General features: G+C 43.2%; 1 protein-coding gene across 1 annotated transcript in view; it reads left to right on the top strand.

Annotated features, from left to right (window-relative positions):
* The window catches only part of NCAM1 (neural cell adhesion molecule 1), a 72,504-nt gene that overhangs the window by 42,069 nt on the left and 14,590 nt on the right, over positions 1–15,845 (top strand). The window contains exons 15-16 of the mRNA XM_042473969.1: positions 6,654–6,778; positions 7,623–7,803. Coding sequence (XP_042329903.1) covers positions 6,654–6,778; positions 7,623–7,803 — 306 coding nt within the window. The remainder of the gene's footprint in view (positions 1–6,653; positions 6,779–7,622; positions 7,804–15,845) is intronic.

Genomic DNA, 15,845 nt, shown 5'->3' with positions numbered 1-15,845 from the left:
AAACATAAGAATTTTTCTTTCTTTTTACTGAAGCATTATCCAACTAATTCACTCGAGGATGAGTATTTAGATAATGATGATTTTTTTTTCCTTTTTACAGCTTCAAGTGGCGCAGCTAAGCCAGGTTGCCTGGCCAGGTTGTGCATTTGAGTTAAAAACGTCAAACTTTCCATGGTTGCGTGACAATGATGCTTTACATTTCCCCCTATAGCTCTACCTTGATGTCTGCTCCAGCTTTGAAACAATACACACTTAGCAACCCACCATAATATGAAATGAATGAGCATATACACAAAATAAATGCATGCATAGTATTGCCTGACGGCACAACCCCATACATGCTTGCTTGCTTGTTTGTTTAAAGTATTTATATCCCAACCTCTAGGCAAAAAGTCTCATAGAGCAGCTTTAAAAATATGTGGAGCTCTTAGGCTTGCCATCTAATATATGACATAACATTGACACACAAGGAGTAAAGGATGGGGAGGGAGAAGGAAAAAGGAATAAGTCCACTTAACAGATCTCATAATGGCTGGGAAAGGTTGTCCAGGAGAATGGTTGGTCTAGATCAGTGATTCCCAAACTCTGGCCTTCTGGGTATTTTGGACTTCAGTTCCCAGAAGCCTCATCCATCTTGGGAACCCCAAGAGAAGGCTAACCAAAGGTGCTCCTTTCCCTAAATCAGAGAAGGACAGAAGATATCCATGCCAAGAGCCTTGAGGGAGACATAGGTTGGTCAAGATGTGGAGAAGGAGACTTTCAGTGAAGCCACCAAGAAAGTCCTTTGAATTATAGAGCATGATGTAGACACATGAGCATCCAAGATGGTGTAGGAGAAGAGTGTTTCTCATTCCATCGGAGGACAGCGCAGCCACACTGGCAGCAAACAGAAGGCTTTTAAAGCATCACAACTTAAAATTTGCTCCTTTGGCTGTAGGCAGATACAGGAGTAGGTGCAAAGGTGATGGGGAAAGAAAATGATTTTTATTAGCATCTCAGTGCTTTGAAGACACTCCAGGAAAGTCAACCAGTAGAGCTCACGCTCACCTGACAGCACTCATTCATTCCCATTTAATTTGCTCTGTGGCGTAGCTCAGTCTCCAAGCGCCCTGACTTCTCGAATGGCTTCAGATTGAAATGGGATTTCAAAAGGTAACAGCTCCTGTGAGCAGCATCCATCAGAGTAGTGCCTGGTCAATTTAACTGGAGTTTGTGCCTAAAAATGCTGTTGCAGGAAACACCCCTGAGTCTTTTATCAGCGCCCCAAGAAAAACCAGTGCAATTGACTTGACAGTATACAGAAAACAGCTACCTGTGCCATATATTGGGGCAATAATTTGTAAGGGCCAGGAATCTCAAGATGTGTCCCTGAATGCCAGATTCGAGGAAAGCACTCCCTGCAGACATCCGTGGAGCTAATGCTACAGTATGTACCTGTCTTCCTTCAGTTCAGTTAACTCCCGCACTCTTTTACCAACAGGAGTGGATACATGAGTTGCCTGGTATATATGGTAGGCATATGTACAGTCATTCCAATACATGGATTTTTTAAATATGGACTCAAGCATCCACAGATTGAAAATGTTAAAAAAAAAAGTATAAATTTCAAATATCAAACCTTGATTTTTCATTTTTTATAAGGGACACCATTTTGCTATGTCATTATATTTAATGGGACTTGAGCATGCACGGATTTTGTTATATATACGGGGTCTTGGAACCAAATCCCAGCATATAACAAAGGTCCACTGTATAGTCAACATGGGACAGGAAGTGGCATGTAGGACCATATATTTGGAGATGTCGCCTCTTCCCGCACATTTAGCATCACAATAAACATGACCAAGGAACCTATCAGAGGTCTATGAAAACACAAAGTGTGCTGAACATGTATATGGAGAAGGGAGCAGCGAACACGAGACTTCCTTCCCTAAATGGATTTACTGTACCCTTAGGTGATGAGATCTGTAGTTCTTAATAGCAGAAGCTAATGTTACCTCTTGTGACAATGGGTGCCATTGGTGAGCTAGGTACTTTCCCAGCTTGCTCTTCCTGAACGCAGTCTGTGCAAAAGCTGTAGGGCAAAATCCACCCAAAAAGTCTTTTGCAGCAATTTCCACTCAAGAGAAGGAGACTGTTTGGTATGTGAATGAGGCACTTCCAGAAAAGCTGGTAGAAAAACATTACAGATAAATACGTAAGAGACTTTTCTGGTGTGATAGATCCTCCCAGTCTTTGCAGCTGGTCAAAACTTGTGCTGAAAATAGCCAGTCCTCTGGATTCTTGAGCAGCCTGGTACAAATTACGTACGAGGGTATGAATAATAAAAAGAACTCAGGGAAAAAAATGCATCACAGAAATCATATTTTTTTTTTTTGGTTCATTTGTTTTGACAGCTGTAATTTATTTTCCATCATTCCCGATAACGTATCCCTAATGCAGTGGGAAACATATACATGGCACGCTTTGCTAAAAGCACCGGAGCTTTAATCATGCAAGGCCTTGTGACCGCTTCAGCAAGTCAATCATTACTGGAAAGAAAGGAGGAAAGCGCAGCCTTTTAAAATGCACACGCTCATCCGGCCCTTGGGACGATTTCGGAGGCTGGCTAATTAAGCTATTCTTGCTAGGTTATGATCCAGAATGCATTAATGTCATAGGAAATTATCCCTTATGACCCTGAAAGATTCGGCTGCCTCCATCGCATCAGGGTCTATTTAGGCTTTTGGTATACTTTTCCAACCTCCAACATTGGTATTGAGGCTCCGAAATAATACAGATGTTCCTTTTTAAGGTCGCCCAGTTGTCTCTTCAACCAACTCTCTGCTACACAAAGTCACAAGGTGACTTCCAGTTACAAAAGATTAGTTTGGGGTCCACAATTGCTCAAAATCAACCTTTCCAGGTTTCCAAATGCATTAGACTGTCCCAAGAGTTGTGGGAGCTGGGCATGACAGGAATTGTAGTTTGATGCATCTATAGGACATCAGGTTGGAAGAAAATGACTCTAAACAAACAGCCCCAAGGCAGCATAAGATGGAATAATATCACAAGAATTTCCTAATGCTTGCATCCTTTTGCCATCCAATTTTTTGCTATTGCCCAGTATCATCTCTGCTGCCTTTGAACGTTTCAATTCAATAATCCATGAAGGACTGCTCCTTACAGATGAAGAAATCCTTTGCTTGTGGCCATCGAAGTGTCTTGTGACAGTGAATTCCCCAGGTTGAACAGGAAAGCCTACTAGTACTTTTTAAACATTATGTGAGTTTCTTAAAGATGAAGGAGGAAATGTCATTTCACTGGGAATTACAGATCAAGCTGAGTAGTGTTTTCTGGCAGTGCAGCCACAAGGAAGCACTTTTTATGCCTGCAGTTCCCCAAAATATATTGCATGGACCCAACATGTTTTTTCTTGTCCAACTGCAATCCCATATCTGGAAGGGGGGGAAATCTACTAGAGTAGACTTGCTGGCATCAATGGGACTTAAACAAGTTGTGGCTACTTTCATTGCCACTGATTCTAATGGGTCAGCCTGAATAGGAATAAACCTGGATCTAACCTTATATAGTTGTCTTCCAGTCCCCTGCACTGGATCAAGAAATTTCTCTCCCTTGGAAAGTAAGTCCTGGATACCACTTTGCCATTCCTTTAAAAGTTGAAACAGGGAGTCCTGGTCTTCGGAACATGGAAGCAAAGAGTGGTCCTGTCAAGCCATCATCATGATTAATAGCCTTTGGTTGACCATTTCTGTGTGAACTGGTCAAATTTTAAAAGCTGTGCATGCACTAATGGCTATTACTGGATCTCTTGGCACAAAGATTGACAAATAAACCATGGAATTGATGGTGGGGCCAGATGTTCGGCTTGAACTCTCTACAATGGCCAAAACTCCACTTTCAAGTTCTTGCTGAGAGATGTAGCCCAACAACCATCTTTGGAGAGCCCCTTCATTCCTAGTCAGATGAAACGGGCTGAAGATCTTCCTCGCATTCTCATGACAGCGATTTGATCTGGAGGGTCTGTGAATGCAGTGGTCCTCTTTTTGTGACATCTTGGCAGATGTTGTTTAGTGGCTTACTAGTCCTTAATATGGAGGTTCTAACTAGACTTTTGCAATGCAGGCTTTTTGCAAACCCCTCAAACATAGTTAATTCCAAGAGTTAATTGGGTCTTGCAAGAAGAAGGGTATTTTGGGGGGTGGGGACTGAGTCCAGTTTATTGCCTATCAGTGTAATAGGATGACTCTGTCACCATCATCCCCACCACCACCTCTGTTGAATGTTCTCCAGAAGAAAGACAAATTCTCCAACAGTTTCCTTGGGTTGTGGTTCTTGGTGGGCATTGTCAGTGGCACAGCTCCTTCCTTCCTTCCTTAGGCATCCTTACACCTCTCTGTGCTGCAGATGATAAGAGGAGCAATTGCATGGTCAGCCTGTCTGCCATTTACATCCCTTGCAGTGTCCTAGATTTAGGAATTTATCATTTAGGACATGCAGCGCGATTAAGATTTTTACACAACTTCGTGATTAAAGTATCATTTGATGTCATGATTAAAGTACCATTATTCTGGGAATATCCTGTGATAATCCCGCAATTGCACTAATGGTTTTCACATGATGTCAAGATGAAATGTTATTGAAATGCCATTATCCCGTTAATAACCAGGCAAGAAACAGTAGCAAATCATTCATGGGATTTTCCCATGATTGACTTTTTGCTGTTTATTTCCTGGTTATTCACGGGATAATGGCTCTTGTGTTAATCCCATTTTAATTATGTATTAATGTCAGTTGCGTGATTTTCACGGGTTAATCACTGTTCAAACTCCACATCCCCCCCCCATGTGATAAACTCCTTAGTGTTGCTCTGTGTCATTATAGGAGTGGAGCAGATAGAGAGATTACACATGGGAAACCTATAGGAGATATCTTATATCTTCCTCCCCTCCTTGTGCCGCAAGTGTAATTTTTTCTTTTAGACTGTTTGGTTCTGTAGATGAGATAATATTATGCCCAAAAAGATAACTATTTGGGACGGAGAGATGGAGTGCAATCATCCAGGCTTAGCACCTAAACAACTTTAGTATTTAGTTCGCAGGCTAGGATCTTGATTTTGCCATATGACTGAAATCTCTTGAGTCCTCATCACCGACTCTACTATCTAGGGCTGATGGGTGTTTTTGTTGAACAACAGCTGGAGCACCAGATGATTCCTCATTCCTGTTTTGAGAGGCAAATGGTATATGTGTAAAACACAATCCCTGCAAGTTGGTTAAAGACGGAGAATCTGTAGTTTGGAGCACAGTTAAAGACAAGGAGAGGCAGGATATGAAGAAAGAATGTACGTCATTCTGGGAAAGTGGATAGTGTCAGTAAAACCATGACAAGGAAAGAACCAAGGCTGTTCATGGCACGGCAGATAATTTTGAAAGCTCTGGCGGCTAAAGTTTGGGATGGTTTGCCTGTCACGGCGGTTAGACCAGAAAGAAGTGTTGGACACTTTCCTGTCTGCATGCAACAGTTGTGGGGCCCTTGATAGTTCTGCTCATAGATATGGACAATCTGAAATACAGTGTAACAGATCTCTAGATCTATATAGGTTCATCTTCAGACTCTGTTTGTGCCTAACAAATTCTTAGCATATGGGATTTACTAAAAACATTGAGCAGAGATCTTACATCGTCAGACATGGCTACAATGATGGAACGTCACCATCTTCTTCTGCCTCTGCTAACCATCATAACTACTACTGCCTCTGCTAACCCTCAAAAAACCTACCTCTTGAGCCAAGGAGTGACCCAACCACAGGTTTTCCATACAGATTGTGGACCTGGGCAATGATGATGGCATCACTATCCCGATCACAAGGCATAGTAAGATGGGCAGCTGCAGAATAACTTTTGGGGTGCTACAGCAGCTGCTTGTCTCAAGATGTCCGATGGCTAGGAGAAAGCTGCAGTCATCATTTTCCAGAGCCCTGATCTGCAGCGTCCCAAAACCCCTTTCGTTGTGATGCTGCTTGGCTTAAGAGACAAGTTTCTGGGATCACATTCAGTCATTAATGACAATAAATCTGAATCCAAAAAGTTTTGAGGTTGTAAATCCAGTTTACAAGATTATACAGTTGGCCCTCCACAGATATCCACGGATTATTTATCCACAGATTCAACCATCCACAGTTTGAAAATATTTTTTAAAAAGACATCAATTCCAAAAACCAAACCTTGATTTTACCATTTTATAGGAGGGGCATCATTTTACTACTCCCTTGTATTTAATGAGACATGAACATCCACAAAATTGGGTATCCAATAGAAGTCCTGGTACCAAACCCCAGTGGATAGCAAGGGCCCATTGTAAATACTGAACAGAGAACAGAATGCCAACCTTAGGACTGCTATAAGTCAGAAGTTACTCGAAGGTACACAACAACATCATGTATCTTTGATTGTCTGTTGGGGCATAGAGGTGGGCAGTGCCATCTTTGATTTGGATCTGAATGTCCTCTTTGGAGGATCATGATAAGTGCATGCCGTGCTCTTCCTGCAAGCATTTTGAATTTAGGCATAGGACTTCATTTATACAAGTGTTCATTCATTGAATTAATTGTTTATGACCAAACCTTAATGTGGATCCTACCATTTTTACAGGTGAACCAAGCGCGCCCAAGTTGGAAGGCCAGGTGGGAGAAGACGGCAACTCCATCAAGGTGAACCTCATCAAGCAAGACGACGGAGGCTCCCCTATTCGGCATTACCTCATCAGATACCGAGTTGTAAGTCAGACATGGCAGTTGTTTTTATAAGCAAAAACTTTAAACTGATTAAAGGTTATGGTTGGGGGTCCATCTACAAGTTAAATGCATATAAATTCAAATACTGAGAAAAACGTATTCTTAAGCAAAACAACGGAAACAGGGTGGCATTGAGTGTTGTCGTATGGCTCTGGAGATAAGAGTTTGATTCCCTGCTTGAGCATAAAAACCCATTGCGTAACCTTGGGCAAGTTGCACTCTCTCAGCCTCAGAGGATGGCAATGGCAAACCCCCTCTGAAGAAGCAGAAGCATCTGATTCTAAGCATGACAAAAAAAACAACAACAACCCTATGATAGGGTCTTAGGGTTGTCAAGTCAAAAATGACTTGGAGTCATACAACAATAAGCAAAACAAGAACAAAAAAGGCAATATTTCTGTATTTTTTTAGGGTTCACAAATAGGCAACGACTGGGCATGTTGAGACAACCAACAGCAGGGCTTGCCACCTTTAGAAATAGTTGTGTTTAAAAAATATTTGAAAAGCAGTTAACCTGGGGGAGGATCTTCAGTCGTTTAAAAGTTGTTGCAGATTCAACTGCCAACTTCTGGAAGCACAAAGTCTCTTTGCCGCCAGTCAGTGTGAACAAGCTGTGCTAGTTGGACCTGACTGTAGGATGCAGGATTCCTATTTTTCTCTTATTGCTGCTGCTTCTGTACAGGGTGGGGAACAAGTTACCTGGATCTTGCTGGTCTTGCATACAGGGAATGTACCTCCTTGTCTAAATCAAGAGCTCTCCCCTCCCTAAATTGTCTTCCCTTCTCTTTCCGTCCATCACATCCCCCTTCCCACTATCTTGCTGTAGAAGCATTCCTCTGAGTGGAGGCCCGAAATTCGGCTCCCTTCTGGCAGTGACCACATCATGCTCAAGTCTCTTGACTGGAACGCCGAGTATGAGGTCTCCGTGACAGCGGAAAACCAGCAGGGGAGATCCAAGGCTGCCTATTACACCTTCAGGACTTCTGCGCAGCCCACCATCATCCCAGGTAGAGCCGTAACCCGTTTTCCTGCCATTGTTTTTTTTTCCGCTTGAAATTAATGCAACAGCGCCACATCCCTTAATGCACTGTGTGTGGGGTCTTTGCAGAGCGGGGAGGAGAGGGGGAACCAAAGACCAAAATTCCCCAGCAACTTGCTTGCTTACAGTCATCCTCATAACTTGGTTACCCATCTAAAGCTTTAATGACTCGGCCTTGTACATACCCAACACGTTAGACCAGCCCGCGGTATGTACGATCCATCCGGTTTTCCAATCCCCTCCACAAAATCCTTGGAAGTGGCTGCTTTTGTAATGCATGGCACTCGAGTGAAACGATTCCAGGTCATGGAGACAAGGGGGAAATCCTCATGGTATGGTTTTGGCCACTTAAAGGGTCCTCCTTGCAACACGAATTTCTGACTATGACAACACAAAGCGTTGATGAGTTGTAGGTCAAATGTGTCTGTATCTTCCCATCCCAGGGTACCATAGGAGCATCTCTGTGACATGAAGCTTAAGCAGATCAGGTTAAACTTGTGAAACAGGAGCTTCTCTTTTGCAACTTAAAACTTCCAATTTCTGGCTTTCTTTCATTTTGGCCACTGGGAGATGCAGTGTTAACATTCAAGGGCTGCATTTCTTTTGATGGCTTTGCTAGCTTGGTTGTGGGTTTTTATTGAATCATAAAGAAGCACATATGTAAGACTGAGGAACCACAGACCTGCATTAAATACATCGCCTTGTGGTGCCATTAGAAATGTAATTATTTTTTAATTTCTCAAAGGAAGCAACAAATAATGTTAGCAACTTTCTTCCCACTATGAGAAAGTCTCCGAATACTGTGCAGTTTGGGACTTGTTCTGCACAAAATTCACACTTTTTCTTTCTATTGCATTTTCTGCGCAGGAAACAGCATTTTTCGCACGGAAAATAATTTCTGTGTAGAAGAATGGATTTTTCCACAGAAAATGCTGTTTCCTGGGCAGAACCTGCTGTAGGCTACAACACACCCAAAAAATAAAGCCCCAGGTGTGAGCTTTGCACAGAATAAGTCCAGAAATGCTAAGATTCCTTTCCATCCAGGATTCTCCCTGTCAGGCTTTCCTGACATTTGATAAGCATTTTTAACCATTTTTCAAATATTCTTTTATCTTTGAGTGCCATTTCCCTATTTAAAAAATTAGATTATCTGAACGGGTGCCAAAAGTCTTTCTCAAGCAAGGACATGATGGGAGTGGGAGACCGTCTGCATAATGTGAATCAGGAAGGACATTTCTGTGCCAGGCAAAGTGGGGAGAAGGAAGAAAGTAGACAGTCAGGAATGAAAAGAGGTTGATGGAGGATGTGAGAAGGGATGGAAGGCAGTTTGAGGGAGGTTGCCTCTGAGAATGCTGTGAGAAAGAACTGCATTTCAACTCCTTCTAGAGATGAGATGTTGGGTCTTGGTGGAATCATCCCAGTTGGTGAAGTCGAAGGCTTTCATGACCAGTATCCATAGGGTTTTTGTGGGAGGTTTTGTGGTTTTGGGGGGCTATGTGACCATGTTCTAGAAGAGTTTGTTCCTGATGTTTCACCAGCATCCATGGCTGGCATCTTCAGAGAATGCTGGCATCGAAGTGAGTGGGGTATATATATATGTATATACACATATATACACAGATTAACATGGAAATCACTCCTCCCAACTCAGGGTCACACAGTATGTATATATATACCCCCCTCTCTTTCATGCCAGTATTCTCTGAAGATGCCAGCCACAGATGCTGGCGAAACGTCAGGAATAAACTCTTCTAGAACAGGGCAACATTGCCCAAAAAACCAACAAAAAAAACATCCCAGTTGGCTTTGGCCCCATACAGACAGGCCAAAATAAAGCAGCTTCGGGTCACTTTGGAGGCATGCAGTTTAAATGATGCATGCGTCCTAAGAGTCCAGAAGCTGTGCCAAAGCCACAATCCAGTCCTAAGGACTGGAGTGGAGCTTTGGCGCAGCTTCTGGACTCATAGGACGCATACATCATTTAAACAGCATACCTCCAAAGTGACTCAAAGCAGCTTTATTTTGGCCTGTCTGTATGGGACCTTTGTTGCTTTCTGCTTTAATGGTGTCCATTCTCCAACTGGAGTGTCCCTCTGGATACTATCAGCCTTCTTCGGGTTTTACCCATGAGAAATGCCTCGACTTGTCAGACATGGCTGTTTCAGGAGAAGGCACATCGGCAGTCAAAAGTGGATGTTGCTTTGAAACATAACTGCGGGGAGGGAAGAACTGCAGCACCCCAAATCCCACAGCTGGAGTGGCCAGCAATCATGCTATCCAGGTGATCTGGGGATCAAGTCCCATCAGCCAAAGAGAAAGGATCTTTTTTGCTCATGCTTTCTTGGCTTTATGCCTATCTTGATGTGGCCATCTTGGACCGACCCTTAGGAAGGAAGAGTGGTCAGGGCTAATTCCAAAATGTTGGAGCTGATGGGGTGTGTGTGTGTGGCTTCATCCAACTTGGCCAGAAAAGGAAACGTGCGCGTTCCTTGTGAAATCCCACTAGCAAAAGTCCCTGTCGTCCTCCTCCTCCTCCTCACCCTGGGCATCCTGTGTTGCATTATTATGGTTTCCGTGTCCTTCACTTGCCAGCCATGCCATCCCTAAATTTCTCCCTCATGCTGCCAGCTCCCAAACCCAGCCTCTCCATTATCATTGCTGCTGCTGCCGCTGCTCTGTTCTTCTAACCTTTTGGACATTTTTTTTAATTTATACTAAGTTTTTTTAATTTAAAAAAAAAACTTTTAAATTCTTATTTATGACCTATTTTTTTCTTTTATCTATTTCTCTCTCTCTCTCTCTTTCTCTGTCTTTCTATTTCTTTTTCTCCTCTCCCAATTCCTCCCCCACTTTGTTCCTTTCCTTCGTCTGTCGTCATACATGTCACTTTGGACCCCAATGGAAACATCCACTTTGCCACATCCACCAAATTTTTTGTTGTTGTTATTTTTTGTTTTAATATCTAATGACTGCCGTGACGGCGGGGGCTGTTAAATGTTTTTGTCACAACCAAAACGCCCATCCATTTTTCTCGTTTTTGGGTGGCCGCAGCCACCTTAGGAAGCCCGTCGACCTCGTCTCCCTTTGTCTCATTGCTCCTCTCTGCCGCAGCTCTGCTTTTGCTCTGTTAGAAACTTTTGCAAACAACAACCAACAGTAGCATCAAAAAGGAATTTGCTATTGAAGACCCCGGTTGTCTTGCTGAGGCCAGAAAGCAAGAGAGAATTCCTTATTTCCAAGGATTGTGTCTCTTCTGGGGGGGGTCAAGAAATAAAGCGCAGAACTCTTAAGAGAACATTATTTTTCTGGAAGGATTTGCTACTTTGTAATGAGAAGGGGGAAGAAAAGATATCAATTTGGCATCCCCCCCACCCCCTGTTTTTGTGTACGCATCCCGAACAGTGGTCCCCGCCTTCTCCCTGGATATAAAAACAAATTGGATTGGATATACTTTTCAAATTCTAAAGGGAAAGAATGGTGTTTCTAATCCTTGTCTTCACGATCATTTTCACACTTTGGTCTTTGTTCATCTTTACCAATAGTTATAGCAAATGTTTTAACAAGGAAAAAAATGTGATCAAACATTCAAAACATAAGTTTGCACATTTCCCACCTTGATGTTATTTGCTGTTTATTTAAGAACCAACATTTCTTGTGGGATCTGTAGGATTTCTGTAATTGTCCTGTACTGGAAATCTTTAGGAAGTCTGTTGTTTGAAGGCATCCATCTCAAGATGGTATTCATTGGAAAACCTATGAAGATCTGCTTGGTTGGATGGGAAGTCAATCCAGTCGCAGGCTGTTTCCCCTTGCTTTCAGTGAAACCTTTTCCATTGCATTCCCAGTACATGGCAAGGAAGTACTAGTCACGAAACCAATTAACATGGCAGAAATCTGGGTTGTAGAATGGAAAACTGTGCTGCTTCAAGCTGAAGATTCCCTGTGTGAGAAAGCTTCCCGAAAGCAGAAGATTAGAACAAATGGAAGGCGACTTGCTGGATCTTCTCCCCGAGGAACTAATTTTTAACTTGCAGGGTATCTTTTAATATGGGGGGGACATTCAAAAAGTAAGACTCCTCAATTGCAGCCTGATGTGGTATGAAACACTCTTAACACCCTTTTAGGGGGCTTGTCGCTGCCTCTTGCTGCTTGTGAGATGTCAGTCGGTGGGCACTAAGAAATGCCCATCCAGATGAACCTGGCACCCAGATTATATTCAGTCAATAACGTTGCTCCCAGTTGGCAAAGTCCATCTCAATTGGTCCTTCCCAATGTGCCAAGTGTCTCTTCCTAAGTGAGACACTGCTAGTTGAGTCCTTCTCTTGGTCCCCTTTTCAGAGTCTAATGATGCCAGGATTGAAAAATGTGCCAAAATCTGTCTCCTTACTAGGTACAAAACAGCCCCTTGCATCAGTGGTTAGTGCTGGAGTGAAAAATGCCCTGCCTCTCTCTTCTGCCCATCCTAGTTTATAGCTTCCCTTAGACTTTTTGGTATTCCTAGCCACATACACACACAACCATCTGCAGAGGCCCTAAAGCATGCTAGAGCCTCCAGTTGCTCGCATTTTCTCTCTTCTTTCTTAACTGTTTAATATCCAAAACATGAGCCCTGTGGCATGGTGGCAGCTCCACCACCAAGATATGAGTGCATGTACCATCTGCGTTCATACACCAGTCCCAGCCATTACATTTGCTGGTAAGGTCCATAGCAAAGCATCCAAAATATTTGATGCAGGGCCATGCCAGAGTTTGACCCATGTCATTTAGACAGAATTGCACTTGTGCCAGGATCCTACTGGTGCAATATGCCAGCTAACTGGAGAAGGGATTGCCCTTGTGATTGTACTTTTTTCATGTTTATGCAAGGAGATTCCAGTACCTCATTATGCAAACAGTTCCTTCCATTTGCACCCTGGACATCCTGGTCTAGTACCCAGCCAGAGCTCCATCCCATACCAAAGGAAGGTCACTATTGCCTGGCCTGCACTGTGTACCAGGAATGCTAGCAGGGACTGAGCTACTGACAAAATGGGTCTGCCTCTGTCATCTTCCTTTTGTGACAGCCCATAGTCCTGCATAAGTACTCTAGGTGACCTTTGCTAGCTTTAGATAGGACCTTGACCATGGCAGGCCACCCACATAGGAAGCAAGTATTTCATCAGACCATGGCTCACTTGAATTTGGCCTGGTACCCCCCCTTCCTGCTGGGGCAGACCTCATGCAAGGGCATGCTAACGTTTTTATTTTCAGTGTTTCCCATTTTGCATGTCTGATCCTGTGACATCTCAATAGCTTCCATACATTTTCGCATGAACATGAGCGTGCAGTGGCTGTTTCAGAAAGCTTGTCTACATCATTTCTTCCCCCATCTCCCATGCTTTGCCAACACGCTCGCTGTGGGCTGTGGCTCCTCACTAATACCAAGCAATGGGCAGGGCAGTCCCATTGAAGTGCCTGCCTCTGTGCTTATCTGGGCTTAAGTCTCCAATACTGCGTTGCGAAGGACCTTTCGCTATGAAAAGGTTACTTGGGGAAACTCAACCCAGCCAATTTACACAGTTCCCTGAGCAACACAAGTCTCCTATCTATGGATTCATGTCTAACCAAAATTCTGGGCTAGGGTTGGAATGAATGTCCAAGAGCAAATACAACCTTGGAAGCCTTTCAAGACATATCAAGAGAGCTCTGGTATAGTCTGGACTGGAGACCATCCTTATCTCTAGTTCTAAGCTATGGATCCATCCCAATGACAACCCTGGAATCCAGCTCAGATTCTGATTGAGCAAGACTCTCCAAAGTTACGCATTAAATACAGGTGGAGTCTCCCTTATCCGAAATGTTTGGGACCAGGAATGTTTTGGATTTCAGATTTTTATTTTTACAGTTCAGCCACACATGTGAACAATTTCGTGTTTTGGATGAATTTGGAATTCTGGCTAAGGGGGACTCAACCAGTATCACCATTTAGTAAAACCTTTGTTTGCAACACTTAACATCTATGACCTATTGTAGGTGAATGCTGGAAAGCAAGAGGCATGTGTGTAAAGCCCTTCCTAAATATTTCCTCCATTAAATGGTGCCCCAGAATATCTGATTGAAGACCAACTGTTAGCACTCAGAGTTCATCTAAGATGGGGACTTTAAAGAAAGGGCGGTCTGTCTTAATGGGGGCAATGCTTGTAAATGTGTGCAAGCAGAGTGGTAGGGAATGCAAAACCAAGGTGCAAAATCCAGGGTCCTTCTGCTGAGATGAAGTTTGTAGAGAAATCATTCTTGTAACGGGATTCTGCACAGAGCATCATCTTTTTCTTAAACATTTACATAAAACAAAACAAACCCACCCCCAGAGGCCTGTCTGTTGGGATCATTTAAACCCAACAGGTTTAGCCCCAGCTTTCTTTTTTGGGGAGGAGAGGAGAACGTTATGCAAGCTTAACAGGCTGCTGTAAAACCTTTTAGTCAGTGTTGCTTAGTAGAAGGATCCAGGTTGTTCCCTCCTGCATGACTCCCTTGGATGGTCCCTGGAAGGATGTTGGGCGCATGAGATTCCATAAATGCTACATCAACCCAGCCTGCAGTGGAAGTTGTTCGTTGTGTAAAACACACAGCCCTGAATCCTACTAAAAGCAGCTCCCTTTCCCATGAAGGTGCTGGCTGGGCTGTTCCAGTCCATATGCTCAGACTATACTGCTCTGTCCAAGTGCATCCGCTATTAACAAAGCAACAATGCTTAAGCCTAGGAAACTTGTTAGAGTCTCTTATTATTATGTTTACACATTTGCATTATTAAAAAAGAGGAGGAAAAAAAGACCAATTTATAGCAGATGTCTGTTTTTCTTTATGAACATATATATAAGTGTGTGTATGTGTGTGTATGAAAAATGTGTTGTTGTGTCCTTATTAGCCACTTGGTGGCAGTTCCAAACCACTTGCCCAATGATCCTTTGCTTTTACAGAACAATTGGGAAGAGGTATTTTCTATATGCCGCTAGTTGCCAAGAAAACAACCTCTAGACAACTCCTAAGATTCTCTTCTGATACCAGTTAATTCCTGGAGTGGAATTTACAACACACAAAAAGAAAGAATCCTTGTCACTGCTTGAAACAATTGATGGACTGGTTGGTTGGTTGGTTGGTTGGTTGGTTGGTTGGTTGGTTGGTTGATTTGGCATCTCACCTCTCTCCCAACATGTGATCCAAGGTGGCTTATAACAAATTAAAACCAAGTGTAACTGCATGCACCAATCTGCAGAAAACTGTGTACCAACGCATAATTTTACAAGTATAGTGTGCATAGGACTTCCACTATCCTTTGCTGTGTTACATGCACTCCCTCCCTGCAGTTTCTCTAAAGAAAGACATGGTAAGACAGCCTGTTCTGTCTCAACCATTGCCAAAGTTGTGTTGTTGCTTTGGCACCAGTGTCTCCTTCTGGATCACCATTGCAAATAGGGATGATCTGTAGCAAAATGGTTGTGGTCCAGGAAAACACACAACAGTTACCTTGCACATTGTTTTCACACACCTTGGCACCCCGTTGCAGGCCATGTTTAAATTTGCTCTGTGGTTCAAAGGGGGTTTGGCAGTGCCAGCACACAAGAGCAGAGGGGTCAGAAAATATTTGTGGGGCATTGGAGCGGGGGTCAGAGAGGAGGCTGTTTTGCACACAGATTTGGCATGCACAGTTTTGTGGACATAAGGAACTGCCATTAGGGAATGATGGATTTAGATGTGCATGTTTCACACAAGTATGTATGGCCAAAAAGTAAGAGTCAAGTACTGGATGATCCCACCTGGCTCTGTCTTGTATATCCAGATATGAGCAGGGACAGTGTTGGTCTTTTACCAGCTGATGCTGGTCACAAACCCCATTTCCAATAAATCCTCTCACCTTTCAACAAGCTGGCAGATGCCACCACTTGACCCCACTTAGCACTGGATTTTGAAGGGAAGATTGACGGGGGAATGTGGCCTGTGACAGACAATGCCATTCCCGAATCCTTGTGCTAT

Source organism: Sceloporus undulatus, chromosome 6, assembly GCF_019175285.1.
Source record: "Sceloporus undulatus isolate JIND9_A2432 ecotype Alabama chromosome 6, SceUnd_v1.1, whole genome shotgun sequence".
Classification (NCBI taxonomy): domain Eukaryota; kingdom Metazoa; phylum Chordata; class Lepidosauria; order Squamata; family Phrynosomatidae; genus Sceloporus; species Sceloporus undulatus.
The sequence above is the reverse complement of the archived record's forward strand: the minus strand, read 5'-3'. Positions and strand labels throughout refer to the sequence as shown.